This window comes from Exophiala oligosperma, assembly GCF_000835515.1.
Source record: "Exophiala oligosperma strain CBS 72588 unplaced genomic scaffold supercont1.2, whole genome shotgun sequence".
Lineage (NCBI taxonomy): Eukaryota > Fungi > Ascomycota > Eurotiomycetes > Chaetothyriales > Herpotrichiellaceae > Exophiala > Exophiala oligosperma.
This window is the reverse complement of record NW_015622819.1, coordinates 2,065,834-2,093,189: the sequence shown is the minus strand read 5'-3', so window position 1 is coordinate 2,093,189 and position 27,356 is coordinate 2,065,834. Positions and strand designations below refer to the sequence as shown.

The 27,356-nt window shown below is 52.1% G+C and overlaps 13 protein-coding genes across 13 annotated transcripts; 8 read left to right on the top strand and 5 right to left on the bottom strand.

Moving 5' to 3' along the window:
* Positions 1-2,257: 2,257 nt before the first annotated feature.
* PV06_02196 (uncharacterized protein) lies at positions 2,258-2,614 on the top strand (the record flags this gene model as incomplete). Its single annotated transcript, XM_016402847.1, has 1 exon — positions 2,258-2,614. The coding sequence occupies one exon, from the start codon at positions 2,258-2,260 to the stop codon at positions 2,612-2,614; it is 357 nt and encodes a 118-aa protein (XP_016266744.1).
* A 212-nt stretch (positions 2,615-2,826) lies between these two features.
* On the top strand, positions 2,827-4,777 carry PV06_02195 (uncharacterized protein; the record flags this gene model as incomplete). The annotated part of the gene is made up of 3 exons (XM_016402846.1): positions 2,827-3,009; positions 3,083-3,971; positions 4,021-4,777. The coding sequence occupies exons 1-3, from the start codon at positions 2,919-2,921 to the stop codon at positions 4,775-4,777; spliced, it is 1,737 nt and encodes a 578-aa protein (XP_016266743.1). The 5' UTR covers positions 2,827-2,918.
* Positions 4,778-5,022: 245 nt separating this feature from the next.
* Positions 5,023-5,412, top strand: PV06_02194 (uncharacterized protein; the record flags this gene model as incomplete). Its single annotated transcript, XM_016402845.1, has 1 exon — positions 5,023-5,412. One exon carries the CDS (start codon positions 5,023-5,025, stop codon positions 5,410-5,412), a length of 390 nt encoding a protein of 129 aa, XP_016266742.1.
* Positions 5,413-6,721: 1,309 nt separating this feature from the next.
* On the top strand, positions 6,722-8,882 carry PV06_02193 (uncharacterized protein). Its single transcript, XM_016402844.1, has 7 exons — positions 6,722-7,001; positions 7,067-7,098; positions 7,244-7,329; positions 7,404-7,444; positions 7,526-7,637; positions 7,770-7,824; positions 7,921-8,882. The coding sequence occupies exons 1-7, from the start codon at positions 6,819-6,821 to the stop codon at positions 8,762-8,764; spliced, it is 1,353 nt and encodes a 450-aa protein (XP_016266741.1). The 5' UTR covers positions 6,722-6,818; the 3' UTR covers positions 8,765-8,882.
* On the bottom strand, positions 8,653-10,399 carry PV06_02192 (riboflavin synthase, alpha subunit). The gene has a single exon (XM_016402843.1). The coding sequence runs from the start codon at positions 10,153-10,155 to the stop codon at positions 9,433-9,435; it is 723 nt and encodes a 240-aa protein (XP_016266740.1). The 5' UTR covers positions 10,156-10,399; the 3' UTR covers positions 8,653-9,432.
* A 298-nt stretch (positions 10,400-10,697) lies between these two features.
* PV06_02191 (uncharacterized protein) lies at positions 10,698-12,455 on the bottom strand (the record flags this gene model as incomplete). Its single annotated transcript, XM_016402842.1, has 3 exons — positions 10,698-10,937; positions 11,003-12,336; positions 12,401-12,455. 3 exons carry the CDS (start codon positions 12,453-12,455, stop codon positions 10,698-10,700), a joined length of 1,629 nt encoding a protein of 542 aa, XP_016266739.1.
* A 664-nt stretch (positions 12,456-13,119) lies between these two features.
* Positions 13,120-14,826, bottom strand: PV06_02190 (uncharacterized protein; the record flags this gene model as incomplete). Its single annotated transcript, XM_016402841.1, has 1 exon — positions 13,120-14,826. One exon carries the CDS (start codon positions 14,824-14,826, stop codon positions 13,120-13,122), a length of 1,707 nt encoding a protein of 568 aa, XP_016266738.1.
* Positions 14,827-15,317: 491 nt separating this feature from the next.
* PV06_02189 (uncharacterized protein) lies at positions 15,318-15,745 on the bottom strand (the record flags this gene model as incomplete). Its single annotated transcript, XM_016402840.1, has 2 exons — positions 15,318-15,522; positions 15,612-15,745. The coding sequence occupies 2 exons, from the start codon at positions 15,743-15,745 to the stop codon at positions 15,318-15,320; spliced, it is 339 nt and encodes a 112-aa protein (XP_016266737.1).
* Positions 15,663-16,538, top strand: PV06_02188 (uncharacterized protein). Its single transcript, XM_016402839.1, has one exon. The coding sequence runs from the start codon at positions 16,097-16,099 to the stop codon at positions 16,385-16,387; it is 291 nt and encodes a 96-aa protein (XP_016266736.1). The 5' UTR covers positions 15,663-16,096; the 3' UTR covers positions 16,388-16,538.
* Positions 16,539-16,614: 76 nt separating this feature from the next.
* Positions 16,615-17,142, top strand: PV06_02187 (uncharacterized protein; the record flags this gene model as incomplete). The annotated part of the gene is made up of 2 exons (XM_016402838.1): positions 16,615-16,985; positions 17,088-17,142. Exons 1-2 carry the CDS (start codon positions 16,759-16,761, stop codon positions 17,140-17,142), a joined length of 282 nt encoding a protein of 93 aa, XP_016266735.1. The 5' UTR covers positions 16,615-16,758.
* A 755-nt stretch (positions 17,143-17,897) lies between these two features.
* Positions 17,898-19,680, top strand: PV06_02186 (uncharacterized protein; the record flags this gene model as incomplete). The annotated part of the gene is made up of 2 exons (XM_016402837.1): positions 17,898-18,509; positions 18,632-19,680. 2 exons carry the CDS (start codon positions 17,898-17,900, stop codon positions 19,568-19,570), a joined length of 1,551 nt encoding a protein of 516 aa, XP_016266734.1. The 3' UTR covers positions 19,571-19,680.
* A 3,567-nt stretch (positions 19,681-23,247) lies between these two features.
* On the top strand, positions 23,248-25,273 carry PV06_02185 (obg family GTPase CgtA). The gene has a single exon (XM_016402836.1). The coding sequence runs from the start codon at positions 23,288-23,290 to the stop codon at positions 25,046-25,048; it is 1,761 nt and encodes a 586-aa protein (XP_016266733.1). The 5' UTR covers positions 23,248-23,287; the 3' UTR covers positions 25,049-25,273.
* PV06_02184 (uncharacterized protein) lies at positions 25,161-27,288 on the bottom strand. Its single transcript, XM_016402835.1, has 2 exons — positions 27,139-27,288; positions 25,161-27,043 (listed from the first exon to the last, which is right to left on the bottom strand). Exons 1-2 carry the CDS (start codon positions 27,206-27,208, stop codon positions 25,620-25,622), a joined length of 1,494 nt encoding a protein of 497 aa, XP_016266732.1. The 5' UTR covers positions 27,209-27,288; the 3' UTR covers positions 25,161-25,619.
* Between the last annotated feature and the right edge of the window lie 68 nt (positions 27,289-27,356).

Here is a 27,356-nt window from a genome sequence, read left to right as displayed (position 1 = left end):
AGCGTCAAACTAGTCAAGTTGGCCCCAAACACTTTGCCTCAGGATTGACATCCGAAAAGCTGCTAAAAGAAGTGCGGAAGTTGCGTCTGAAACCCATGTCAAAAACATGTCAGCAGTTAGTGTAGCTTATCGAGCTATCCAAGTACCACTCGTGCACGAATGCCTCCATCAGGTTAGGTATGGTCAGGCTCAGAGGGACTCGTACTGCTACCACAGAATCCGCTTCTCGGTACTCGGTACTGCTACTCAGTCGATTAGTTCTCTGCAGGTTCGACGCACAGTCTGGGCACTTTGACATGGGCCAAATAAGACTGTGTCAATCATTTCATGATATCATCCGGCATGGACTGGTCACTTTTCTGAATGAATCAGGGGGGCACACTACTGAGCTCCAGAACCCGGCAGAAGCTGGCTATGCCACCCTTCCGCTGCCCGCGTAATTGATGCTCGGATAGAGTCATTTCAAGGCGTAGGCTAAAAAAACCCTGACCAACCGCCGACCCCTGTTATGTTAGGCTGGAAATCCTGGCCAGGTATCAGGTTTGCCTTATTTTTATGCTGCACTGATCCACTTGGAATGTTCCCGTTAGTGCCCCGTCTGGGATATCCTGTACAGATTGTACGAGTACTCCTTACAGACGCCCAGTAACTTCGCAAGCAAGGGGTTGTTCAGGGATTCAACTGGCCTGGAGAGACACCCCTGATCATGTGGCACGATGACAACTTGCGTTGCTTGAATCTTGCCAGCATGGCCGGTACCAATTACTGGAGCTGGAAGGACAAGAAATTGCAGTTTGTTGTCCGGTACTCGACGGGATCAGCAGGTAAGAAAACCCCTGGCTAGTGAGGGGTTTTCTCGCTCTCGGTCTCGTGTACAATATGTTTGCAACACTCCGTAGGGCCGACGGAGTGGTGGACTCTGTGACCGACCCGTTATTGTCTTCCCCGCGAAAATACCCGGCTCACCATACAACAAACTAGTGGCTGAGAATACAGTGATATCACCATCACCATCAAAGATTTCTATGTTTCCCTTCGATATCACGCTTACGGAAGGGCTGCCAAGGCAGGCCAGCGAACACTCGCAAAAGTAGCTTCGTCTCTGGCACGGATGACTGTATGATGGTCGAGCCCAAGCTCGGATTGTACTAGCTGACCGGGCTGATTGACCGAATACATCCACCCTTGTAACATGGAAACCAGTCCTCTGCAGGAGCAAGGCGCAAGGCGCAGCAGAGTCTCGAGGAAAAGGACAGTGTTACTTCCTGCAGCCGTGAACATCACGCGACCAAGTTTGATGCCCAACTGATGACCGCTATTTTACACCGCCTTGAGAGCTCACCGTTTTCAGCGAAACAATATGGGTGCGATGACGAAGTGAGCGAATGGGAAAAAAGCCACTCGAAATTTTTCCATATGTGCAACATCCACCCTCAGCAGCCAAAGCAGGTCACGAGGGGCAGCTGATGACAGCTGGGGGTCTTTGCTTCTGCCCTCTCTTCAGTAGCCGAGCGAATCCACTAAATCAAATGGCCGCCTCACAATGTAAGTCGCGGACTCGGAAATGACCAAGTAGGGCGAAAAGCGAAGGCTTCTGGAGCCTCAATCCCTGCTTTGGCCACATCCTAACCGCCTCGCATAAAGGTCCAACACTAAACTCGTTATACTTCTCGGTAAGCAAAATCCCCGTTGTTCGGAAGAGCAGGGGTGTGCTTCCTAGCCTGGCACTACCACACTGGTCAGGGGCAAACCGAAGCTCTCAACGAATAGCGCTGTCTATCATTTGCCTCAGAGGGTTGCAAGCCTATCGATCCTGCTACAGCACTGTCCAACGATGCCCCAAGGTACCGCTGTCACGGTTCCTTGGCTAAGGACTCGCTAGGTGTGTTTTCAGGCGAGAATTTCTCACCAAAGGCTCGTTCCTGATCATTGGGTACAGGCTCAAACAAGGGGTTCCCTTGCCCTTTACCCATTTTATGCCCTTTGGGTCCTCGATTTTCGCCATCTTTTCCAGAGCCCTCCATTGACTGATTGACCGGGGCCTGATGGACACTTGCCCTGGAAACTCTGGGCCTTTTGTCATTTCTGATTCTGATGCCCATCTCAGGATCCACCAGCTTCGTGTCTGCATGGCAGCCCTGGGAGCTGAAACCCACCCTACAGTACTCGTACTTTCCGGGTCCAGACAAGGCACACCGCGCTCGTCCTCATGATCGCTTCCATGATGAGTCTCAGGGATGTCCTCTTTCCAGAAACCATGTCAGTCCACTGGCTGAATAGCACTCCATACCTTGTCATCATTTGCGCATTACGAAGGACATCCCACGCCCGGGGGCTTACAAGTCCGGATCGTTTCGTTTTTTCGAGCAAGTTTGCTCAATTATTGAGCCGGCCGCCACCCCCGTCGTCGCGGACCTTAAATTCGGGTGACTTCAATGCTGGTGTGACGGCAGCTCCGGATCCTGGGTCTAGCGTTTTGAACGGGGCTTTCCACGGCTTCCCACTTCGCTTCTGTGGACAGCCGGGTGCGGATGTCAGAGAGTTTCTCGACTACTTGCGCTTCCGCGCTTCCTCCTCCCGTGTCACCGTGGCTCTATTCGGCCACTCGCTGTGAACATGATCTCCATCTTTGGGTGCTGCTTTGCTGCCGTGTTCCTCTGTGGTATCCCAACTGCCCAAACTGTCCACCGCCTCTTTTCCACGCGGCGACGGATAGGCCATTCCGCCAAAATGAGGTACAGAGGGAGCCCCGCTCTCCAGTCTCTGTTCGCTGCTCAATCTTCCTGACTCCTGGAATTCGCCCTCCCTTATTATCCTCTCTCCCTGCGCCGGATGCTGATGCCCTTCTCTTCTTGCTCACCTTCCTCCCGCCCTCACACGACGACAAGACACTGCCTCCCTCACCACCCTCGGCGACCATGCCTACCGTTTTCGCAAGTGTTTTCCTTCGTGAACGTGCTTCCAGCGACGCCCACGACAATTTTCCGAGTAAACAGTTATTCATCCTCGGTACGTCATCTCGCAGCCATCCCAAAATGGTATGCTCTCCCGAAATCTATGTTAGCTAACGCACACCAAACAGCATTATGTCGCCTCTGCGAACCAATAGCTTTCATGTCAACTTTTCCCTATGCTTACCGCATGGTCGAATCATTCAACATTACCCAGGATGAGACGCGCATCTCTGTCTACGCCGGCATGCTCATCACTGCTTTCGCGTTCGCCGAATTCTCGACGGGCACTCTTTGGGGCTCGGTCAGCGACAAGGTCGGCCGAAAGCCAGTACTGATCATGGGCCTCTTTGGGACGGCCCTCAGCATGATCTCGTTTGGCTTTGCCCGGTCACTGCCCGCAGCCATCCTGGCACGAGCCATCGGAGGACTCTTGAACGGCAACTCTGGAGTTCTCCAAACCACGGTGGCTGAATTGGTTACGAAAAAGGAGCATCAGCCTCGCGCGTACTCGATCATGCCATTCGTTTGGAGTGTCGGCTCCATCATTGGCCCAGCCATGGGCGGGGCCTTGGCCATGCCTTGCGAATCTCATTCGTCTCTGTTTCCCCGAGGCAGCCTATGGGATACGTATCCTTTCCTGTTGCCAAACCTCGTGTGCGTCATCATTCTATGCATTGGCATGGTGTTCGGCACGCTGTTCTTGGAAGAGACGCATACGGCGCTGAAGGGGCAACGTGACTGGGGCACGGAGCTCGGACAATGGCTGTTTGGGAAGCGTAGGTCGCACAGCTACACCGCCTACGGCTATGCGGATGCGGAGGAAGATGAAGACCTTTGCGTCATTGAACCTCCGCCTGGATATCGCAGCACGGAACATTCCCCTCTCCTCAAGTCCACGCCCTCAGAGGCGGTGGACTCGGAGTTGGCAATGTTGATGGAAAAGGAGCAACTCGGCATGGTGAAGAAGTACAACAAACATGTGGTCCTGATCATTTTGGGATACGCCATCTTGGCCTAGTAAGTGCTCAGAGGCCTCTGCAAGATATTTGTTACTAACTCGACACAGCCACAGTGTGTCTTTCGACGCCTTGATGCCCACATTTCTCAGCGAAGAAAAAATGCAAACGGCGCCGGTGTTACCTTTCAAATTTTCCGGTGGTTTCGGCCTTTCGACGCAAGCCATTGGTTTCATGCTGGCAGTCCAAGGCTGCTACACCATGTTTGCACAAGTTTGGCTCTTTCCGTTTGTCGTACGACGACTGGGTAATCTTCGCGCCTACCGGCTGGTCATGACGGTGTGGCCGCTGCTTTACCTGGCCGTCCCTTACCTTGTCCTCCTTCCCGAGCACCTGCAGAAAGCAGGCATCTATTTGTGCCTGATGACGAAAATGACGTTTCACGCAATTTCTTTTCCCTCCAACGCCATCCTCTTGGCCAACGCCGTGCCTTCGAAGTCGGTCCTTGGCAGCATCAACGGCTCGGCCGCCTCGGCGGCCTGCTTCGCTCGAGCCTTTGGGCCGATTGTGACCGGGTTGATACACTCAGCTGGACTGAAAGCTGGCTACAACGGGTTCGCCTGGTGGGCTTGCGGCATAGTCTGTGCCATCGGAGCGCTGGAGAGCTTCTGGATGGAAGACTCGGAAGGGCGCATGGATCGCCCGGCAGAGGGGGAGGAGCAAAATAGCTGCGAGCCCCTCCTGCACTCCGCGGCCGTCGAGGCCAACGAGGACTGCGGTGTACGAAACGACAACATCGTCTTGATTGACGAACTGGACCTGACGAAAACAACGACACGGGATGTCGAAGGCGAGACTAAGCAATGATGTTCCGCGTCTCCCCTTTTCTCACTGGGCCTTGCGGAGTTCTGATATGCATGAATCCGCGCGAGCCACGGCTTGGAACAAAACGTCTCATCTCATTGGCGACTTGTCCCGACTACAGTGCCCAAGAACACCGCCTCGGTGTGCATTGGTCATGTGTGGCTCCCCGGCATTGCTGAGCATTTCCTTGGATTTTTTTTCCTTTCCAAAAGAATTTATAAGCAGCGCGAGCTGTGACTGATTGTATTATGAGGTCATTTAGAGACCAACCGCTGCCATGTCATTTGACAAAAGGTCAAAAAAAAAGAAAGGTGTTGGACAGGGATTGGAATGGGATTGGATGGGATGGGATGGCGCAAAACATGTGGGAGGCGATCTCTGGGTTCTTGCTGTATTTTTGTTTCTCCCTCTCTCTCGGGTATGTCGTCTTTTCTCCACTGTTTGGTTCTGCATTTGCCATTTGTCGCTTGTGTGCTTTCTTTTTTTTTGGTTTGGCAAATCATTATTGGGAGGTCATTTGGTCCAAGATACCTCGCGGAGGCTTTGTCCCCGGCTTGTTTTTTTTTGCGCTTGCATGTGTGTTACGCCTGTCAAGAAGATCTGTCATTGGCGGGAGGACCTGGTTTTGTAACTTTTAGTCTGTACAATAGACGAGAGAAATGGCGGGAAAGGGAGTGGGAAAGACTTGAGAACGAGTCAAGAGTTGGGTGCCAAAGTGTTGATGGGAGTGTCAATTGGAGGGGGGGGGAATAGACGAGAAGATAGAAGGCGCAGAATGAAGCGGTCAGTTAGTTGACTGAACAACCCCGATTGCGTGTTCCCAAAAGTTCCTTTTGCGATCTTCTCATTGATGGAAATTCTCCCATGCGCTTGACATGGGTCAGCCTCGTCATCAGCCGTACCGAGTACTTGCCGACCCTCACCTTTCAAGGGTAGGTCGGACTCCGTATACCCTGCAGGAATGGGATCGTCCAGCGGTGGTAAGAGTACGATGTAGAGCGGACCCCTTCCTTTTGGCCACGTTGTTTCCGTCATACCTCCGGAGTCTGTTACAGACGTGTAGGGGGTACCCAAGGGTAGGTATGTAGATAGGGATGTGTGTACGGAGTATGCCTTGTCGATCTATGGAGTACATTACGGACTAATTTTTGCCTTGCCTTGGTTTGCCTTGGGCATTGACTCCGAAAAGAAACAGAAGAGTCACCCTGGAAAATAAGGGAAGTTGATTGGATGAGGCATTCGATTATTGCATGCATTTCGGGGGTTTGTGTTTGGTTTTGCTGCTGGGAAGTCCTTCCTTTTTGGAAACGTCCCTATACAGAGTAGTCATGGGTAAAAGTTGAGTTTTGTGAAAGAGGCGGTGATGGGGGAATTCCAGATTGAGTAATTCTTTTCTTTTTTTGGTTTCTTGTTTACAATAATTAAAAAAAAAGAGAGAGAGAGAAAAGAGGTGTATCTGAATTGCATGGCCGCTGCGCGAACATGTTTCTGTTTCTAGTTGCCTTGTGGTGTTCAGTTGCCTCGTAGTGGGTGACAGAAGAACGAGATCGAAAAGAGAGAGAGAGAGAGAGAGAGAGAGAGATTTGTGTGAATTGCTGGAAAGATGAGGATAATAATTCCATGTCTTGTTATTCACTCGTTACATGTAGCACTACCTACAACTGACCTTTGGAGTCGTACAGTGATACTCTTGAATTTGATAAATAGTATCTAGCCGATACCTGGACAGGTTCATGAATCGCATCTTGCCGACACTCCCTACAGTACCTCTTTTTTAGGTATTAATACATTCTTACGCCTATAAAGTTGGGCGCTTGGCAAGAGGTTGGTACCAGTATTGCTTCGTAGGTGACCCCGAATTTCTCTTTCGGCAAATCCGACCGTCGGCTACTTGAGATACGGAGTAAACTCACCTCTTTCTTTCTTCTATTGGAAAAGATGAAGGATTGAAGAGACAAAACATTTTGTTTATTGTTCTTTTCTTTTTCATCCAGTTCTTCTCCTTTGCCCCCAAAAACGTCATTTGTCAAAACCCCCCCCAAAAATGGCACCAAGCAGAGCGACGGTACTCTTACTACGAGGGGGAAACTGTCAGTCCTTTGTTTCGAGGTCGACGACCAGCGTGCGGAGAAGATGTTTTGCTTCGGCGACCTCAGCAACGACAACGACCAAAGTCGCACCGTTGGAAGGTATACGTGTACTTGACATGACTAGAGTATTGGCAGGAGTGAGTTTGTAACCCTCACACCAAGTTGCAAATGTCCACGTCGATAACTAATGACTATGAATCAGCCATATTGTACTCAAATACTGGGTGACTTGGGGTAAGTACCTACCTCGATACCTTTATCCTGAGACATTCGATTTCTGGAAAGACTATACCTAGGTATACCTACGTATCCCCGTGGTGTCATCGGACGGACGAACTTTATGACGACGAGCAATCATCTCACTGACCACTTTCATCAGAGCCGAAGTGATCAAGATTGAACATCCTACGAGAGGTGATGATACTCGTGCTTGGGGTCCACCTTTTGCAAAGTACAAGGATGGAGGTACGTATGACAGTCATGTCGCCTTGAGATGTGACTGTAATCACAAGCTCACACGTGTCGATGTCTCGCTACAGCAAAAGGAGGCAAGGCAGGAGAATCTGCGTATTTCATCGGCGTAAGTTGTCTCTGTCTACTATTTTCTTACTTTCTCAAGACCACAAACTAAAATCCTTTATGTGTCTTTACGGGGCGTCAGGTCAATCGAAATAAAAAATCAGTCGGTCTTTCATTTCAACATCCAGATGGTGTCAAGATTCTTCATGAATTAGCAAAAACTTCTGATGTTCTCGTGGAGAATTATATTCCAGGTATGAAGCAATGTGTTGTTCTTAATATATGCTGCATACCCACTCTCCATCCCCCGTTCTCTCACTCGTTCGACTGACAGCCCAACCCGATCTTTTTTCTGACCGTATCAATTTAACCGTTTCGTCGTATAGGATCTTTGAAAAAGTACAAACTCGACTATGAATCTCTACGTAAAATCAACCCTCGGTGAGATGCTCGTCCTGTCCCCAAACGCCCCATACACCTCTCGTATCTATCGTGTCTAGTATTCTTCACGTCCTCGTCTAACCCCCGATCAAATAGTTTAATCTACGCCTCCATCACCGGGTACGGCCAAACGGGTCCCCACTCGTCTCGTGCCGGTTACGACGTCATGGTCGAGGCGGAAATGGGCCTGATGCACATCACGGGAGAACGAAACGGATCGCCCGTCAAGGTCGGCGTCGCCGTCACCGACCTCACCACGGGACTGTACACGTGCAACGCCATCATGGCGTCCCTGTTGGCTCGACAACGCACCGACGCCGGCCAGCACCTCGACGTGGCCCTCTCCGACTGCCAGGTGGCGACCCTGGCCAACATCGCCAGCAGCGTCCTGATCAGCGGGCAGCGCGACGGCGGGAGGTGGGGCACGGCGCACCCGTCCATCGTGCCGTACAAGGGCTTCAAGACCCGCGACGGCGACATCATGCTGGGCGGCGGCAACGACCGGCTGTTTGGGATCATCTGCGACAAACTGGGCCGGCCGGAGTGGAAGTCGGACCCTCGCTTCGTGACCAACGACGTGCGGGTCCAGCACCGCGACGTCCTGGAGCGGATGATCGAGGACCTCACCACCGAGAAATCGACGGCCGAGTGGTTGGAGATTCTCGAGGGGAGCGGGATGCCGTACGCCGCCATCAACGACGTCAAGGACACCCTGGACCACCCCCACGTCCGCGCCCGGGGGATGGTGACCGAGGTCGACCACGACGCTTGTGGTCAGATCAAACTCGTCAGTCCGCCCGTCAAGTACTCGGAGAGCAAGACCGGGGTGAGGACCGCGCCGCCCACGTTGGGCCAGCACACGGAGCACGTCTTGACGGAAGTGCTGGGCATGGACGGGCAAGAGGTTGAAAGGTTGAAGGCTTCGGGGGTTGTCGCCTGATGTCACGACAGTGGGGAAATTGGACATTATACATGTACATACATGAGACCAAACACATACACTTATACAACATCCTGATGGCTCTAGGTGAACGCCTGGGATGAATATTGATGGAAAGAAAAACCCAAAATGGCTGCTCTTGCTCCTGCCCCCTGTTCCTGTACTCGGCGGAGCTCTCCGGGTCCCAAGTGTTCTGAGTATTTCCGTTCATCGTTTCCGCTTTTCCCTTTTGTCATTTTGGTCAAACGACATGACAATATGAATGGAGACCAGGCTGAACCTTTGGGGATTGGAATGCAAAAGTTCTTTGGATCCATAAAACCATTTCCCCCCTTGTTCCCTCACGTCAACGCTGCGCCAATGCCACGCCACGGGTTGGAAACGACAACAATCAAATCATGTCCGGTGATGTTGATCAGCCAAACTCGCTTGCTCGACATGCATTCTTGTGTTCCGGTGGACTCCTTTTTCTTTCTAACGTGCCTCGGCATACAAGGACACAGCGGAGGGGATTTTGAGACAGGAAGGGGGTGACCCAAGTACTCAAAGTCGGCCAGTCAGCCGACCAACCAGGGGGAAAAAATGCCGAAATGGCTTTGCGGATGGGGTGCGTATGATCGAGTATTCGACAACGAAACATCTTCTCGTCCTTGGCCGTGCCCCCACGGTCACGACTGGTGTCCCTTCAAAGACGCCATCTTCTCTTCGACCAGTCTCCCGACGATCTTTTCCAGCATCGCCGGCGCCCCTTCCTTCCCCACCGTCCCCTCGAAGTAACCCACTACGCTCTTCTCGACGAGTTTCCCTACAATGTCGATCTCGACGTTGACGCCGTCCCCGGCTTGCTTCTTGGCCATGACCACCCTTTCCTGGGTGTAGGCGATCAACATGACCTCGAACCAACCCTGACCGTCGTCCACCCTGGTTATGGTCAAACTGGCGCCGTCGAGAGTGATGTAACCCTTTTCCACAATGTACCTCAGCACGCTCTTCTCCCTCGGACTCAATCGGAAGGTCAGGGCGTTCCCGTCGGGCGTCACCGACGTCACCGTGGCCACCGTGTCGACGTGACCTTGGACAAAGTGCCCTCCCATCCTCGTGGTCGCGGAGACGGCCCTCTCGAGGTTCACGGGACTCCCCGTGGTGAGGTCCCCCAGGTTCGTCCTCCGGAGTGTCTCGGGGGCCACGCCGACCTTGAAGCTTTGTCCGTCGAACTCGGTGACGGTCAGGCAGGTGCCGTTGACGCTTATGGAGTCGCCCAGGGCCGCGTCGGAGAGGATGGAGGAGCAGTCGGAGATGGTCAGGGAGGTGCCGTTGCCGCCCGAGGTCGAAGGGTCGAGTGTCGTCAGGGACGTGACGGTCCCGACCGTCTCTACTAGACCCGTGAACATTGTGGCGCCGAGGAAAGAAAAGGGGGACGTGGCTCGTAAGATGGGGAGAGATGTCTCGGAGGGAGGAGGGGTCTGTTGCAACGAGATCAAAATGGAACGGGATCGTCCGGTGAGGGCGGAGGAAAGGAAAATGACTTTTTGGACACTTTTGGGTCAAACAAAAGCAAGGCGAAGATATGTCGACGAGAATAATAGAGAAGATTGTGATGGCTTACTGACTCAATCACTAGGTGGTAGATGTGGGATGTGGTGTACATACGAGCGTAATTAATTACCTTGGTTTATTCTCCCCGCGAACCGTCAAGACCCGATCGAGCGGTCGCCGCTTTAAGCAGAAAGATGAACTGGCATACTGACAACTGATCCTATTGAAATAGATACTACAGATTCTTCACTTCCTGCTTATCTTGCCGTACCTGAGTTGCCGACCAGTACAAGATGAGTCTCCTTCGGTATGCACATTATGACCTGGCTTTGACACAACAGACGAAACCCTCCTCCTTGAGCCCCTTATAGCCAGCCTATTGCACCCACAACAAGACCTATTGTAGCTCTCTCTCGGCCAACCATCTTCTCCATTTGGGTGCCGCGTTTCGTCGCCATGCCTTGCCATACATATAAGTCGGGATAGCAGCCAGCATCGAGCACAGCACACAAAGGCCGAAAAACAGGAACGTGTATCCGTAGTTGGTGGCGTTGATGAACGGCTGGACAGAGTACGAGATGGCAAAGTTGATGCACGACGAACAGATGGCCAACACGACGACCAGTTCTCCGGCAATCTACAGAACAAGTGCGTTAGTATGCCCGAACCACACAACAACGCATAGGTCCTCCGACAACTTACCCCGGGGAAACACTCCATGGCATACGCCGTGGCAATCGAGCAGGCCGACACTTGATGCGCAATCATACTACCCACCCCAAAGGCGACCGTCATCCAATGCAAGCCGCCGTTGGCACCCCATCCGTACAGTTGGTAGCCGACCGCGGCGTACACGAAGGAGAAACACAGTGTCCACAGTCTCATTTCCGGTTCTTTGACACCATTGTTCCGGCGAGCCAGGAAAATGACAATGTGGTCACTGAGGACACCTGTCGCCCAGCCGACGAAGTTGCCCACGAGCGCCGCAAGGAAGATCAACCCGGTCGACGTGGTCGACCAGTTGTACGGTGGCTCCGTCATGATTTCCGAGATGGTGTTGAACGACACGATACCCGCCGTACAGCCGAAGGCAAAAATGACACCGGCGATGACGACGTTGGGGAACGTGAACAGCAGGAAAGGTCGGCGGAAGTATTGCCAGTAGCTCGTCCTGTCCTCGGGGAAATAGACCCACGGCTTCAACTTCTGCAGGTAGGTCCGTTTGGGGAATTGAGGCGCCAATGCATTGTCGACTTCTGGCTCGCTCGGGCTTTCGGTCCTTGTCAGGGTGTTCTCGACGTCTTTGGCATTGGCCACGGTCGAAACAGGCTCTCCGGTCCTAGCCACACCGCCGTTGATGCTACCGAACAGAAACCTCGGGAACAAGGTCTCCTCGAATGTGAGGAAGAGGAGGACCAAGACACCCGCATTGATACAGGCCACTATATACTGTGACCATCTCCAATTTAGATTATCGGCGATGCTTCCACCAGTGATCAGACCAAGGATCGAGCCTAGTTGTTGTCCAAACAAGTAGAAGCTCAACATTCGTCCACGTTGATGGGTATAGAACATGTCGAATACGCTCAACTGAATGACGGCTTGGTACGCGGCAGTTCCGACGCCGTTCAGGACCTGGGCAAGCATATAAGATGCCGTGCCGTTGAATTTCCCAAGCCAGATACCTGCACACATGCAGATGGCTGTGGACGCCAGAAAGACAGGTCGGCGACCGATCTTCATGGCGGTGGGTATCCAAAAGATGTTGACAAATCCAAGAAGGAGATAGTTCAACGCCGAACCTCCATTCATGTTCGTCAGAGACACTCCAGTGTCACTAGATACTGTGGTCCACGCAGCACCGAGGGTGTTCTCTCCGTAGGAGAAGGCACAGGCGTACAGAGCGAGCAAGAAGAGTTGATAGTACTTCTTAAAACGGTTCCAGCGCAAAGGATCAGCACCCGCATTGGTAGGTTGAGGTATCAAGACGATGTCACTTGATCCTCCGGCATGGACAGCTTGAAGGTCATGATTGACTGCAGACAGGGTTAGCCATCTAGATGGGTATTCCAGTCAGAGGCACGACCAGAAGGTACATACCATCCACAAGTTGTTCTGTGCCAGGCACATTCAGATCATACACGTCTGCCGTCATTGTTACGCGCCTTTCTCAAAGACAAGGATTGAAGAGGGTGAGAGAAGACACATGGCGATCCAGAGGCACACGAACCCTCTTATATCTCGTCTTTGACGGGAGCCATAGACTCTATCACCGGTGATTGATATCAAATGCGGGGAGTTTCCGGTATTAGACCAAACCCCCCAAGGGGATGATGCTTGACTCGACCCACTTCAACAGAAGGTCGAAGCGTGAACGAATCATATTCCTTGCATGGGCCGATTTCGAACCGTAGTACGGGCTCCTCTGCAACGGACGATTGGTCCGGTTACCCCAATGGTCAGATACGGATGACCACCGGCATGTTCGTTAGGCTTGCTTATCGTGGTGGTGGCAACGGTCTAGAAGTGTTAACACAACGAATGAATTTTGAGGGACGGAGATTAGCGTGTTGCTGCCACCATCCCACAAGTCCATTTCGGTTACTCTTCTCAGTTGTAGTCAAAATCTTTAGGGCTCTTTGTCTTTGGCTTCGTCTTCGTGCTATACTGGTGCGCAATATAGACAATGTTTGGAGTGATTAGCCGAAAGATATTTTGTTGCGCTAGTGGTCGTAAGCTTCTTTGCGAATAAAAAGTATTTTACATAATTTGAAATAACCAGTGGAAGGAGATTTTGTTGCACTGGTGGTCGTCGCCTTCTATGCAAGTGACATGTTACCGCAGAGCGGAGCAACAAAATGCTCCCAATCATTCTTCTGTGTATCCCGCACGTAATCCGAGATATGCTGAAGATCTCTCGCTTGCCAGATCTTTTCGATCACTGCCCGTGTACGGGTGACGTTGGCCATGGAGTCACTAAGCCGCTCCAAAGCATATAGAACAAATGGGCGAGCATATGTTGGTGCAGTGCTGAGATAGTGCGGTTCTCGGAAAGGTCGATCCAGTTCGAGCTGTACAGCGGCGACGAATAATGGCCAGGTTATGCCTGCAACCACTTGGCGTTCTAGCAGGACATCCACCAGGCTCAGTATCTTATCTACTTGAGCCGAAACCCAAGGCATTGAGGGTCCGGCACCATTCAGAAGACACTGTAGATATAATTCTGCAGCTAACCTCTTCAGTTCAGCGGCTTGAGGAAGAACATCGTCATCAATATCCCAGATCTGTTGCTTGAGATTGCTCAGTCGTGTCTCCAATGCGGCAGTCGTGGCATGATATCCGGGCGTGTTGCGAACACTATGATCCTGACGTCCAAGCTCTGTGATCTTGCTCAGCACAGAGACCAACTCTGGAGAGCATCCCAACCACTGATCACACTCAGAATTATCTTCCCAGAAATCGCTTCCGAAGACAGGATCTTCGCCGCATGCCGTACGTCCGATGACATCCTGAAAGGCAAAAAATCGTTCACAAAAGTGGATGATTTGGCTCTCTTCCAGTGTGGAAACGCTCTGAGGCGTTATCTGTCGGCGCAACCGAACCAGATCCCTTGCGCCCTTCAGGTGTATCACCCATCGTTTGTCACTTTCATTTGCAATCTCAAACATGCATAGTAGTACCATGACGACCAAGGTTTCTGCACTCATCGCGACTTGGCTTGGTTCCGAGTCACGGAGCCGAGCCCGAAGGTCCTGAAGGACTCCATGGACAAGCTGTAAAGCCGTTGCTTTATAGCTGCTGTCACTCCTGGATCGATGGCAAGCAGACAATGCCAGTATTGAGTTCATTGTAAGCATAGAGCCACTGATCGCAAATGGAACTAGCAGGGACACCAATGGTGAATCTGAGGTGAGGCTTGCCATGCTCAAAGGGGAGACCTTATGTACGTAGTACGAAAGCAACAAGTTTGTCTCAGTAGGACCGCAGGATCTGACACTCGGAAGGAGATCGAGTGGTGGCGTTATAGAATGGTTTGTCTGTGCAAGTTCTTGGGTGGTAAGCCAAGGACTGAGAGAGGGAGTGCTTGTAGATTCTTCGTGCTCTGTCTCTGCCACTGAGTTTGCCACCTGGGCATCGTGGAGCATCAACTCGAAGTAGTCATCGTAGTCCAGCAATTCCTGTATATTGTCGATGGTAGTGTTGACAAAACTGTATGGAAACACGCGAGGGACGGGTAACCATATGCTCAGGTCATTTGGTAAATCCGTTGTCGAAAGCGAGAATTGGCCAGTCCTCCCACGATCTTTTGACCAAACACCCGCTCGTCCGAAACTGAGGCCCTTGGAGACATATTCGGACTCCCACTTGAGCGCCGTCGCAGTGACACATTCCAAGCCCTTCGCCTTGCATTGCTCACATACGGGCTTCTCCTCTCCGCATTTTATCTTACGGATGCGACAGCTTTGGCAACCAGTCCTTGTTCGACGCTTGATCGGACCTGTAGTCGACTTGCGAGGACGAGGCATTCGGAGTATTCATCCTCGCTATTACCTGTAAACTAGGATGCTCAGTATCTTTGATTGAGCGGTCGTGAGCAGTTTGGGTTGATGCATTGGCAGAAGGTGGAAAGGAAGAGACGATGATGGTTGATGCGATGGATGGAGGAGGGGCAGCATCATGTGACGCGTTCTTGGCACCGACAAGGCTACATTGCAAGGCTGAACTTGCGACATTCGTAACCTGGCAGACTGATTGACAACGAATCCAAAACAATATGATATCAAGTCCATGCCCGATGCAACCTCCCCAATCTGGGCCCGGAAATTATCATCCTGGTGGAAACTGGACATGCAGCCGGGCAGCATGAGTGCCGTACCACCAGGTCCAACTATATTCCTGAGTCAAGACTATTGCCTGAACACATATCACACGAGGTCGTTAAGCACATCAATGGAGAGTGGAAGAATCAAACGCTATTTACTTTGACCGCGGCACCATTTTTCTCAAGCTCAGCACCTTACGACGGGATGCCATCGATGGTAAACGCTTCCTGATCAAGATCGCCGAACTTGATCGCAATCTCTTCCAGCGTCAAACCGCGAGTCTCGATCCAAACGAAGTATATAATCAGAAGGAAGAGAATATCCCAGAATGCATTGATTATATAGAACTTCCACCCGAGATCGCCCATGGCGTACGACATCGCGAACGAAGCCAAAATTCTGCATCAAACTGGTCAGTCAAAAGGCCGATCTCCCCTTCTACTATAACAAAAAACACGTAGAGGGGGGAGAGAGACGGTGGGCCATACCCAAATCCACTGGTCACAAGTCGGAAGAGCGAGAGCCCAGCGGCTCGAATTCGATAAGATACCACCTCCGTCGAGTAGATGGTGTTCAAAGGTGTAAATGAGCCTGCGTAGAAACCCTTGAAGATGAAGATCATGGCTACGGTGCCATAAACGCCGGAGGTATTGCCACCATTTCCGTATACTGAATGTATGTTAGAGCCCGACAACTATACATCATATCATCGTGGGAGAGAAAACCTGCCTTTTGCGAGACCTCCAAAGATGAATAGTGATACGATCATTCCACCAACACCGAGTAGGCCTAATGGTTTACGCCCAATAATATCGATGATGAAGCTACCACCCACAGCAAGGACAAGAATCCAGCAGCTCAAGATTGTATTGATCTGAAGCTTGGTCTTTGCAGAAGTGATGCCAGCTTGAGTCAACATCGCCCCGAGGTAGTATCTTGAGAGGCATAGGTCAGTAGGTGCGGCTCGGTAAGCATGACAAGGGGATCGAGCACCAACGAGATGACAAAATTGCGCATCATTTGTATCATGACGCCAAAGCTCAAGACAAGAATCACGGCATCAATCGTTCAGGCAGCACACGCACAGGCAAAAGTGTTCTTTCATCAATCGGCCGAGGAAAAAGAGAAGGTAGCAAGGAGCAAGTCGAAGTACTTCAACGGCTGGCATTTGCGTCGAGGTGTTGCCTCCAAGTCGATGAATTCCAAGGACAACATCGAACAATTCACCTATTGCTATAATCCCAACTACGGCCCCGAAGTGTAAGACCCCCATGCTTTGTCTGCAGAGGTGAAGGTTTCTCTCCCAGGCGAAGAATTTCCATGGGAGGGCACGACACAAATTGCACCAAATACTGGCAAGAGAACTCGATTTGCCAGAAGAGTACTTCGACAGGCTAGTTACAAGTCCGGAAGGTGCTTTAATCTCGTCCCGCAATCTGGTATTCCCCATGCAGAGAATCATGACTGACATGTGAGTTATGAACGGTGATTCGCCCTTTAACTACTATCCTGGGCTGCCTGAGGACAGCATCACGGCCACCTCCCTCGAAGACGTTGGTCTGGGTGCTCACACCGACATTCAATCCTTCACGATCCTATGGCAGGACATGATCGGAGGTCTACAGGTCCGTCCCAATGACTGATGGTTCATGGGTTAAAGCCCCTCGGATCCCCGGAACCTTTGTTGTCAATATTGGCGATTACCTTATGCATTTGAGCAATGATCGATTCAAGTCCCCCTTCCACCGGGGTTTCATGCGGACGACTTCTGATCGCTATTCCATGCCGTTCTTCATTGGCTTCAACTGCAACGAGGAATTCTCTGTGCTCCCAAGTTACACCAGTGAAGATATGCCGGCAAAGTATGAACCAATATCCTGTGGAGAGGTTAGTCCTGGTTATAGCATCTTCCCTGATCGTCGTATTTAAAAATGCTAACAGTTCCTGTAGTATGTTCGACGCAGGTTAAACTATATCTACGTTCCTCCTAGAGCCCAAGGCGCACATCCGGCAACTTGAAGCCTCTCGGAGTACCCAGATGGGAAGATTACACAGACTAGGAGAACAAATGGCAACAATACCAGAGTCATACTCTTGAAGAGAGGGAAACCTTGCTTGCCGTTAACTACAAAAATGGGTTGTAAGCGTGAAACGAAATCGATTTTATGCCAACGTACACTTAGGCGTGGTGTCTAAGTCATTATAGGAAAAATCAGGATTCTGTAGGCAATAGTACTTCGTTTCCAGGTCCACCCTCACCAGTGCCCAGTTTGAGGGTCTCCTTAAGCTTCTTCGCGAAGTAGATCATATCGAACGTGGAGGAGATCTGGAGAAGGACCACATGAGAGCGATGCTTCAAAGCCTATTCGGCAACGACATCTGATTACCGAGTCCTCAGGGCGGAAACTCTTCAGACCACGTGTATGGCCATGGATACGAAGTGTACGAGGTCAAAGAAGATACTAACTCGGATCCTTTGGGCTGTAGCGTGCATTCTCGCCCCGAAGTGGCTTCTAATCCGAAAAGGGAAAAGAAACGGACGTGTCGAGATAACGGCAACACGGCAACCATGAAGACATTCTCAGACCTCACAAACATACCTAGGAAGAAGATTAATGATTGATCGAAGTGCTTCATAATGCTACTAGCGCTGGACAGAGTCATTGCATGAAATATGTCTATCTGGGATCGGCGAATATTCAAGACACATCAATATTTCCAACACATCCATACCCAGGACCAGCACTAGAACCAGGCACACCTCGACGAGAACCATGACAAACCCCAGGCCAAAGATATGGCTCGATAGTACCATTGGATCGAATCTACTTGCTCAGATCAGCGGCGATCCAGGACTACCACAACCCAAACCCACCGTATCGTCATGGCAGGTGCCGTCTCACCCCGCGGTTGGCAGCGCACAATCCAAAGTGTTACCACGCACCACGGACTTCCTCATCATCGGGTCAGGCATCACGGGTCTCGGTGTCGCCAAAACTCTGTTGGAAGACCCGACTTCGGGATCGAAAACCGTCACCGTGCTGGATGCTCGAGGTTTGTGTAGCGGCGCCACCGGCCGCAACGGGGGCCAGCTCGTCAAACCGTACGCGCTTCGATTTGCGCAACTGGCCGACGACTTTGGTCTCGAAACGGCGACCAAGATTGCCCGTCTGGCTCTGTACACGTTGGAAGAAATGCACCGCCTCGCAGACAGCTACGACGACAACCTGCGTAGGGAGGCGGTCGCGCGACGAGTCACCAAGCGAATCGTCTACATGGACAAGGCATCCTGGGGTCGTGTCCAAGCAGCCGTCGACCTCTACGAGACTCATCTCCCCGAAGAAAAGGGTTCGTTTCAACGGGTGCCCAAGGAGGAAGTAGAATCGGTACGTCTGTCTCAACATCTCATCCGCCTCGCTCCGGGGGGGGGGGGTGTTTCCCCTTTCTCCCACACTTCTTCTAAACTTCCTAGACCCAAACCTCGACGACTGACGACACAAACGAACAGGGGTGGAATGTCAAGGGTGGCTATGGGGGTTACAAGTTCCCCGCCGGAGTCTGTTGGCCGTATCGACTCGTCACCGGCGTGTTCAAGCGCCTCCAGGACAAATACGGCGGCAGTGGCCGACTCAATATCGAAACCCACACTCCCGCGACGGCCATCTTGTACGACGCAGACACCGACCCGGCGCACCCGTACATGGTGGTGACGCCGCGAGGTATCATCCGCACCGCGGCCCTGGTCCACTGCAACAACGGCCACGCCTCACACTTGCTCCCTCACTTACGAGGCAAGATCTGGCCGCTGCGCGGGACCATGTCTTCCCAGGAACCCGGACACAAGTTCCCCGACCTGAGTAGTAAGATGTCTTGGACCTTTTTACGTGACATGCACTACGACAAACCCTCGGGGACCCTCGAGTTGGGATGGTGGTACGCTCTCCAGAACGCACCGGCGGGAGATGTCTGGATCGGCGGCGACCACAAGCGGGTCGAGGAGATTTTTACGGCCGACGACTCACAGGTCGGCGAAGAGAGCGTCGAGACCGTCTCCAACATCCTCCCGCGGGTGTTTACAGAGAAATGGATGCCCCAAAAACCCAAGGTGCAAAGAATCTGGACCGGAGTCATGTCGCGGACAGGAGACACCTTGCCGTTCGTTGGCTGGTTGTGTTCGACCGCCACGGGGCGGCCGGGAAAGGGTGAATGGATCGCGGCCGGGTGGAACAGCTACGGCATGACCAACGGACTCACGAGTGGTAGGGCAGTGGCGCTCATGATGTTGGGCAAGGATCCTCCAGACTGGTTCCCCAGCGCCTATCTGCCGACGGAAGAGAGGTTGAACAAACCCGCGTTCACCGCCGAGGCCGCCACGTTGAGGTTTTTGGACGAGTCTGGTATCGGTGCAACCTTACAGCCGAGCCTTGAAGGAAGACCAAAGCTGTGAAATATTGTTATTTTGTTTGCATGTGGTAAACATACAAGGTCGGCCCATTTGAAGCAAGCAGACAATTCCAGACAATGGAATAAGAATGTCTGTCTCTGATTCGGTCAGACACCACAGAGGAGAAGATAGAAAATTGGGTCGCCCAAATATATGCCCCGAATATGAGATAAACCAAGTAAGAGTGCGTTGGCTGGTCCGATGACCAAAGGGTCATGTTGTCTCTTGAGTTTGCATATCCTCCCGACCCCATGGTATTGAGCAGTGTACCCATAGTGACACAATTCGCTCGTTTAGAAGCAAGCATACATGGGATGAACTTGTACACGAACAAGGTTGAAATAATTAGACTGCCCCTTTTAAAAGAGAAGGGCCCGTCACTCGGTGGATCAATGACTTAAAACCAAAACCGGTTTACCTACCTATTATACTATCCGAACGAAAAGCCACTCACACATCATGATCAGTCGTTCCCGCCTTGTGAGTAGATGAGACAGATGTCAAGCTTCATGTGCGACGCGTAAACCTTTTCCCCTTCCGATTCCCGCCAACTGCAACATTTCACGCCAGAAACCAATCTGCTCTCCGACGAGAGACCTCTCGTGCGCATCCACCGCCGGACGTTCCCAGACGAAGTCCATCTCGGCGGGCTTGACGACTTTGGTGCGCTTGACAATCTTCCAGAACCCGAAAGTGATGGGCGTGAGCAACAAAAGGGTATAGTAGCTGAAGAAGGTGGCATTGTCCCAGGGGAAGACAAAGCTGGTGTATCCGAACGTGAGAAGGACGATGGGGAACCAGACCAGATTGACATAAGCCAGGTACGGTTGACCCCAGCCCTTGAACGGGAGTGTACTTCGATCGATCCCTTGCGCCTTGAGGCCACGGTAGAAGAAGACATAGGTAATGACCATGGTCAGATAATTGATCAAACCACCGGCGGTACCGAGCGAGACGAGCCTGGTTGTTGATTTTCAAGTCAGCTGCCTGACGTTTGTACTTGGTCGAAATCGAAAGCAACAACTTACCAGTAATATACCTGTGCAGAACTGTTGTTCATCTGCAAGAATGCAACAATCGAGAAGAGCATCGTCACAGCAACACAGTAGATCGGGACACCTGCTTTGGTGCACCGTAGGAAGATCTTGGGCGCTTGACCCTGCTTTGCCAAACCGTAAAGGGCACGCGATGAGCTGAAGAGGTAGTTGTTCCCCGCGGAAATGATACTGGTGAGCAGGAGCGCATTGATCAAGCTCGGTAGAACTGCAATCCCCATGTTTCTGGCCGCAATGACATACGGTGATGCGGCACCAGTACCGGCGCCAGGCTCGGTGCCGTTGAGGACGTTGAGCAAAGTTTCGTTGTTGGCAGGCAGAACGATACCGATGCAGAGGGCAGATCCCAGAAAGAAGATGAGAAATCGCCAGAACATGGTCTTGTATGCGTTCTTGATCGAGACTCGAGGATTGATGGCTTCTCCGGCAATGGTGGAGATGTAGTCTGGACCGGTAATGATATAACTGGCTTGGAAATAGCAAGCGAGGAATCCCTCAAACCTACCGAGACTGCCAGTATGGGCGTATTCGAGAAACGCACCCTGTGACAACGAAAGGTTGGTGTCAGCAGACATTGTAGACAGTTGACTGCCAGAGAAACCTTGAATTTGACCGAGAGTCTTACCGGCTTGTTCCAAGTTCGAAATCCATATGCGTCGTGCTGGGGATTTCCACCAACCATGGTTATGAAGGTGAAGCTAAAGCAGATAATGATGAGGAGAACTTTTCCCAACGAGAGCCAGAATTCGGCTTCACCATAATAGTTCACGGCGAAGACGTTGAGGACACTGGGTAGATTTGAGTGTCAGCTAGATGCCTTCCGATTGGCAATGGAAAGCAAGTCATCTTCATGCTTCACCACTCACGCGTATAATACAATCATTACACATATCACCGCTGCGATGGGAATGTCGTCGCGCCAGAACCCTAGGATCAAGCTGGTGCTGACCATCTCGAAAGGTATTCCGAGAGCCATGTAGATGTAAAAGTTCCAGCCGACCATGAAACCAAGAGCTTGGTCGACCCATTTACTGGCGTGTTGGATAAAAGCACCGGAGACCGGCATGAAGGTGTCCATTTCAGCTGAGCAGGTCGCTGTAATGCCTTGAAACCAGATGTGGATGAAGTATCCCAGGAACAAACTACCTGGACCTCCCTTCGCCAGCGCACCACCCATTGCGATGAACAGCGCTCCACCAATGGTACCACCGATGGCGTTCATTTGGATCTGACGATTGTTCATACGACGCTGCACTGAATTGCCAGCGCCAGGGGTGAATGTTTCTGAGACGATGGCACCAACTTTGGGGCCGGACTTCTCATCATGAGAGGAGTTCGATCCCTCAGAGAGGGTGGCTGTAATGGTCTCATCCTTTCTAGGTGATCCGACGCCTTCGTCTTGGGCTCCCATGATGTCGGCTGGTGCAGTAGTATCACCTTGGGGAGGAAAAGGTCCGAGGAACAAGGGCGAGGCGGCTTGAGGTGAAGAATGGCGATGAAACGTATTGCCAACTTCCGATATAGTCAGTGCGATGTCTGGGAATTTGGTTCAGTTTATACAGGTAAAAGTATAGTTTCCGTGTCCTGCTGTTGATCAAGGCCGGTCCTTTTGTTCACAGAGCCACGCGAAACTCTCTCGAAGTCACCACGAAGCGAATTCTCTAAACAGCCAGTTGCTTCGGTAGACAACCCAAATTGTACAAGCAATTCCCATCTCGCTATCCCTTCTATAGCATCTAGTTAGTCTTCGGCACGAGGCAGGGACTTGTGTCATTGGTTAAGGTACCGGATCGACACTGTAAGTCGCTGCCTTCGTATCAGCTGGTCTTATCTTGTGCCGTCCTCGGGGCGAGAGGTGGATCTGTGTCTTCTTGGCCGGTCTACAGCCCGACTATATTGACCTCGGACGGCAGACTCCCAAGGTATTCTGCTGGTTCATGGTGCTTTTATGAGGCAATTCGAACCTTGGGCCGACCGACCATCAATAATAGCTGAATTCACAGCCTGAAGATAGAGGTGTCCTGTATCGTAGCGCAAGAGAGTCGAGTTTTCCCCGCAGAATTTGGTCCAAAACAGGGGCACGGTACCTATCGCAGCCGTGGAGGCACTTGGCAGCTCGGTGAGTGCTAGTGTTAGGCAAAAAGTTCGCCCCGAGAACAGCCTGCCTAGAGGGTTATCTCCCTGAATACTACCGGATCGTAATCTTCTGCTTCTGTAGATGGTCGGCGACACCGTGAAGGCTTACTGTTATAGGACATCACGCAAATTCTGGTCGAACGATAGCTTCCTACCTGTGTACGGTGGGGCAAACTGCCCTCACGTTGCGATAAGCTGAGATGTCCATGGACGAAGTGACTGTACAGTTCTGTGCTTCTCAACAATTCGTCGCGCGTGTAAGGCATGTCGACAGTCGAAAAGGTCGCACATACGTATGGCCAGAGAAGGTAGTGCCAATGCAGTTCGGACAAGATAGAGTGCAGACTGGAGCCGAATACGAACTCGGTACGGAGTACCTGATGCCACGCGCCCGCAGCCTCGTAGCCTCGCCTGCTTAGATAATCGCCAGACCCCAAATTTTTCTGGTTGCTGTACGGAGAATGCGATGAACAAAAAAGGTCGCAGTCCCTTCAAACGGTGTCAAGTAGCTGGGTCAGTGATCGGAAGTATGAATCAGATGCAGGGCACTTTGACGCCATTTCTGTATCCTTGCTTCTTCCAGGCAGCCTCGTCGTCTGTCCGAATACACACACGTCGCATCCCGTCAAGGCTGCGAAGACATGTACTTCATACCACCGCCCGCCAGAACCAACCTTCGCTCGCGGCCGTCAATGCAGCTCGACGTGCCGCAGCCCACGAACCGCCGCCTCCGGTCACCAGCACTCATTTGAACCCTTCACCGGAGGACTACTCCCGCAACGTCTTTGTCGACAAATGTTCCCTGACCGTCCACGCGGGATCAGGGGGCAATGGCTGCGTGTCCTTCCTTCGCGATGCACACATATCCGACGGCCCACCGAACGGCGGTGACGGAGGCTCGGGAGGTAATATCTGGATCCAGGCCGTCGCCGGACAAACGAGTCTACACAAACTGGCGAGACGAGGCATCGTCAAAGCGGGCAGGGGGATAGGTGGTCAAGGCAAGAGTCAAGGAGGCCGCAAAGGAGAGGACATTTGCGTGCAAGTCCCGGTAGGCACCGTGGTCCGCGAGCTCTGGCGCAGCGACCCCCTCGCCGACGAAGAGGCACGCATCAAGGAACTCCGGGCCATGAGCGACGAAGATCCCTACAGCCAACCCGACCACGGCCTCCGCAACAAATGGATTCTCTACGCCGGCGTGTCCAACATGGACGCGAAGCACGTGCTCGCTCACCTCCCGCCTCCTCCGAAATCGAGACGCTCACATCTCGCCGTCCTCGCCCCTCCTGCGCCCATCAAGCTGGACCTCGACAAGCCCATGGAGAAGCCCATCCTCCTGGCGGCCGGTGGCGTCGGTGGCCTGGGAAACCCCCATTTCATGACCAAGGACGACCCCAAGCCGAAATTCGCGACCAAAGGTGAACTCGGCATTCGCCTCAAACTCGAACTCGAGCTCAAACTCCTCGCGGACGTGGGCCTGGTCGGGCTCCCCAACGCCGGCAAGTCCACGCTGACGCGGGCCATCAGCAACTCTCGCACGCGCATCGGAGACTGGGCCTTCACCACGCTTGCTCCCACCATCGGCACCGTCGTGCTGGACAACAACCAAGGTCGTCCCCTGGTCCGCTCCGGCGTCCAAGGTGAAGCTCCCCGCGTGAATTTCACCGTGGCCGATATCCCAGGTCTGATCGAGGACGCGCATCTCGACAAAGGTCTCGGCCTGGAGTTCTTGCGCCACGTCGAGCGCGCCAGGGTCCTCGCATTTGTCATCGACCTGTCCGCCGGCGACGCCGTGCTCGCGCTCAAGAACCTTTGGAAGGAAGTCGGAGAGTACGAGGCCCTCAGGAATCGGGAACTCAACGAGCAAAGCGAGAGCAGACTCGTCAATTGGTCACCTTTTGAGCCTCTGTCGTCGTCGTCGTCGTCATCACCGTCACCATCATCTGAGGACCAACAAGAACCCATGTACGACGAAGAAGGCGAAGCGATCTCGATATTCCCACCCCCACCAGACACGACCCTCGAACCGCTGAAATTACCACCCATCAGCGCAAAGCCTTGGTTCGTCATCGCGACAAAGGCCGACAAGGACGCCCAGGTCACTCGGGACGAGTTCACCAAGCTCGCCGCGTACGTGCACCAGGTTGAGACCCGTCAAGTCCAACATCCCAGCGGGAACGAGAACGGGTGGAGGAACCGTGTCGCCGCCATCCCCGTGTCGGCCATCAACCGTCACGGCATAGACAAGGTCATACGATATACGGCCGGCGTGCTTGATAGTCTGGTCTAAAGGGGGGTAGCTGGGTAGATGTGGCGGAAAAGATGGATGTATGAATGGTATCAAAATATCACAGTAATCCCTGGATAAACCACTGTATAATATCACTGTCATTTTGTACGGAGTAACGGATATCAGATTCCTTCTATGGGGTATGTATATACGGCAAAGGCGAGGCGTCACGCAAGCTAGCAATAAACCATGATAATCGCACGGGATTGCAGAAGACAAACCATGTCATCACATAGTCAGATTTATCCTTTTGATACAATTGACACGACTATCTGGTATCTTTGGTCCAATATCAGATGCTCCCAGGTTTCGGTTTCTGAAGGCCCTTGTTGTTTTCTTCATAAATGGCCTATCCCCTTCTGTACACTCCACAACAAACGCCATGCTTATGAACCCTTTAAAATCCCCGTCCCATAGTGCAATAGACACTATCATTCCCTGCTCTCCCATGACGCCGATCGACTTTGCTGGAAAAAATTTGCTGCAAAAGCCAAGAAACCGTTGGACTGGTACCAACTTGCAAAGAATACGCCGAACAACGTTCCCCTCAGTTTGATTTGTGGTAAGCCGCTTATGGAACACGGCCGCCACTACCAACGTCCATCTTTGCAAGTCTGTAACGTACAGCTTCTCGAACCAGATCACTCCCCCAAACCTCACTCATGAATTCGAGACCGGCGACATCTCCCCTTTCGGGCTCACCAAGGACAACGCTGAGATCGCGCTTCTGTGAAGTGAGCCATTTTTCAGTGGTGTCAATGGGATCTTTGGACATGGCGGTGAAGAACTTCCACCGGGCCTTGGAATGACGGATGGCTTGCACAAGCACAGCAATCTCATCGTTGATTCTGGAAATTTCACGGTTTCGTACGATATTTTCGGGACTGTTCGTGTTCTTGATCATCAATGCTCGGAGTGGGTCTTCGACCATGACCTGTACGTCGTAGACCGTCGGTTCGGGGTTTTGGTGGAATTCTTCGTCGACACGGATCGTATAAGGTAGCTTGATAGGCGGTAGAGGGTGGAGATGGGCGAGGATGCGCTCAGGTACTTGTGGGAAGAAAATGGTGTCTGTGCCGAAAATTTGGCGGAGGTTACTGTCGCATCGAATAGTCCGACGTTCGTCGTCTTCCTGAAGATTGAAGAATTTCACGTACTCCCAGAGTCCCATGACCACTTCAGCTCGGTCTGCTTCTTCCATATCCAAGGCGTCTGCGAGAGCTTTACTCAGCCGGAACCGTTCAGGTTGCTCGTCGCGGGTGAGGCAAATGGTGATATTTTGGTTGTGATCGCCTTTGCGCTTAAAGTACATAGTGTCGGTATCCGCATTGTCGGGCGTCTTTTTCCAGTTCACCGTCACATTCTCATCAGCAGTGTATTCGTGGCTATGTCCTTCGAATTCGACGTGCATGTCCTTCCAGAACCAGCTGAATGCTCGAGACGGTGTTTCGATTAGAGTCTTTGTCTTTGGCTTCTTCGGTGATAATGACTCTCCTTCGACATCATCTTCGTCCTCGTCGTCACTTCTGTAGCTGATATCGTCCTCCTTGTATTCAAGCAGTTGACCATGAACTCTAACTCGATATGAGGGCGTCTTCAGGTCTTCGAGCCTAAAAGTGTCACCGTCAGGCCATTCGGTCTGCCAGAATTGATCTTCTACAGTGTTAGAGATCCAGATGCGCATAGTCTTGAAGTGTTTGGTGTTTCTGCTGGCACTATCCAGGTACTCCAACCGCTTTCGCATCGTGATGGCATCCAGTCGCTTCTCTGCTTCCCGAAGCGCATCGTACTGCTTCACGCCCTCGCCGATGATAATATCCTCGAGATTATCAGGGAGGTCAAGATCGGTGGGCTTTCGCGCAATGCGCTGAGCTCTCTGGTGATCGGCCGCTGCGATTCGCGCTTTTTGCTGGGCTTCGAGAAGGGCTTGTTGTTCACGCTGAGCAGCTTGTTGGGCTGCGTGCATGGGATTTGGGGCACCTCCGGGATAGGCCACTGCACCAAAATCTATTAGCAAACTGTTCTCGGTGGTCATGTTAATTGGCTTCTTGCGGGTTTGACTGGAGAATTCCTAGTCAATTCAAACTCACCAGGTCGTCGAGCCTGCGGCGTTCTACCTTGCGCCTGACCGTATTGGCGGTAATTCATTTGAGAATTCATATTGTACGCAGCTTGGCGATACCGACACCGATGTAGACAAGTGAAGGAGAGATGGGTGTCACCGCTGATATAAGTGATTGGTTTAATTGTATCTGTGTCTTGTAGGAATTTGAGACGGTGACAATGAAGTCGCGCGCATCGCGATTAT

Coding starts and splice junctions, on each gene's coding strand:
- PV06_02193 (XM_016402844.1), top strand. CDS start 6,819: ATGGCACCAAGCAGAGCGACGGTACTCTTACTACGAGGGGGAAACTGT. Junction 7,330..7,403: donor TGCAAAGTACAAGGATGGAG/GTACGTATGACA, acceptor GTCTCGCTACAG/CAAAAGGAGGCAAGGCAGGA. Junction 7,445..7,525: donor AATCTGCGTATTTCATCGGC/GTAAGTTGTCTC, acceptor ACGGGGCGTCAG/GTCAATCGAAATAAAAAATC.
- PV06_02192 (XM_016402843.1), bottom strand. CDS start 10,155: ATGTTCACGGGTCTAGTAGAGACGGTCGGGACCGTCACGTCCCTGACG.
- PV06_02188 (XM_016402839.1), top strand. CDS start 16,097: ATGACAAGGGGATCGAGCACCAACGAGATGACAAAATTGCGCATCATT.
- PV06_02185 (XM_016402836.1), top strand. CDS start 23,288: ATGAATCAGATGCAGGGCACTTTGACGCCATTTCTGTATCCTTGCTTC.
- PV06_02184 (XM_016402835.1), bottom strand. CDS start 27,208: ATGAATTCTCAAATGAATTACCGCCAATACGGTCAGGCGCAAGGTAGA. Junction 27,044..27,138: donor GCCGCAGGCTCGACGACCTG/GTGAGTTTGAAT, acceptor ATTTTGGTGCAG/TGGCCTATCCCGGAGGTGCC.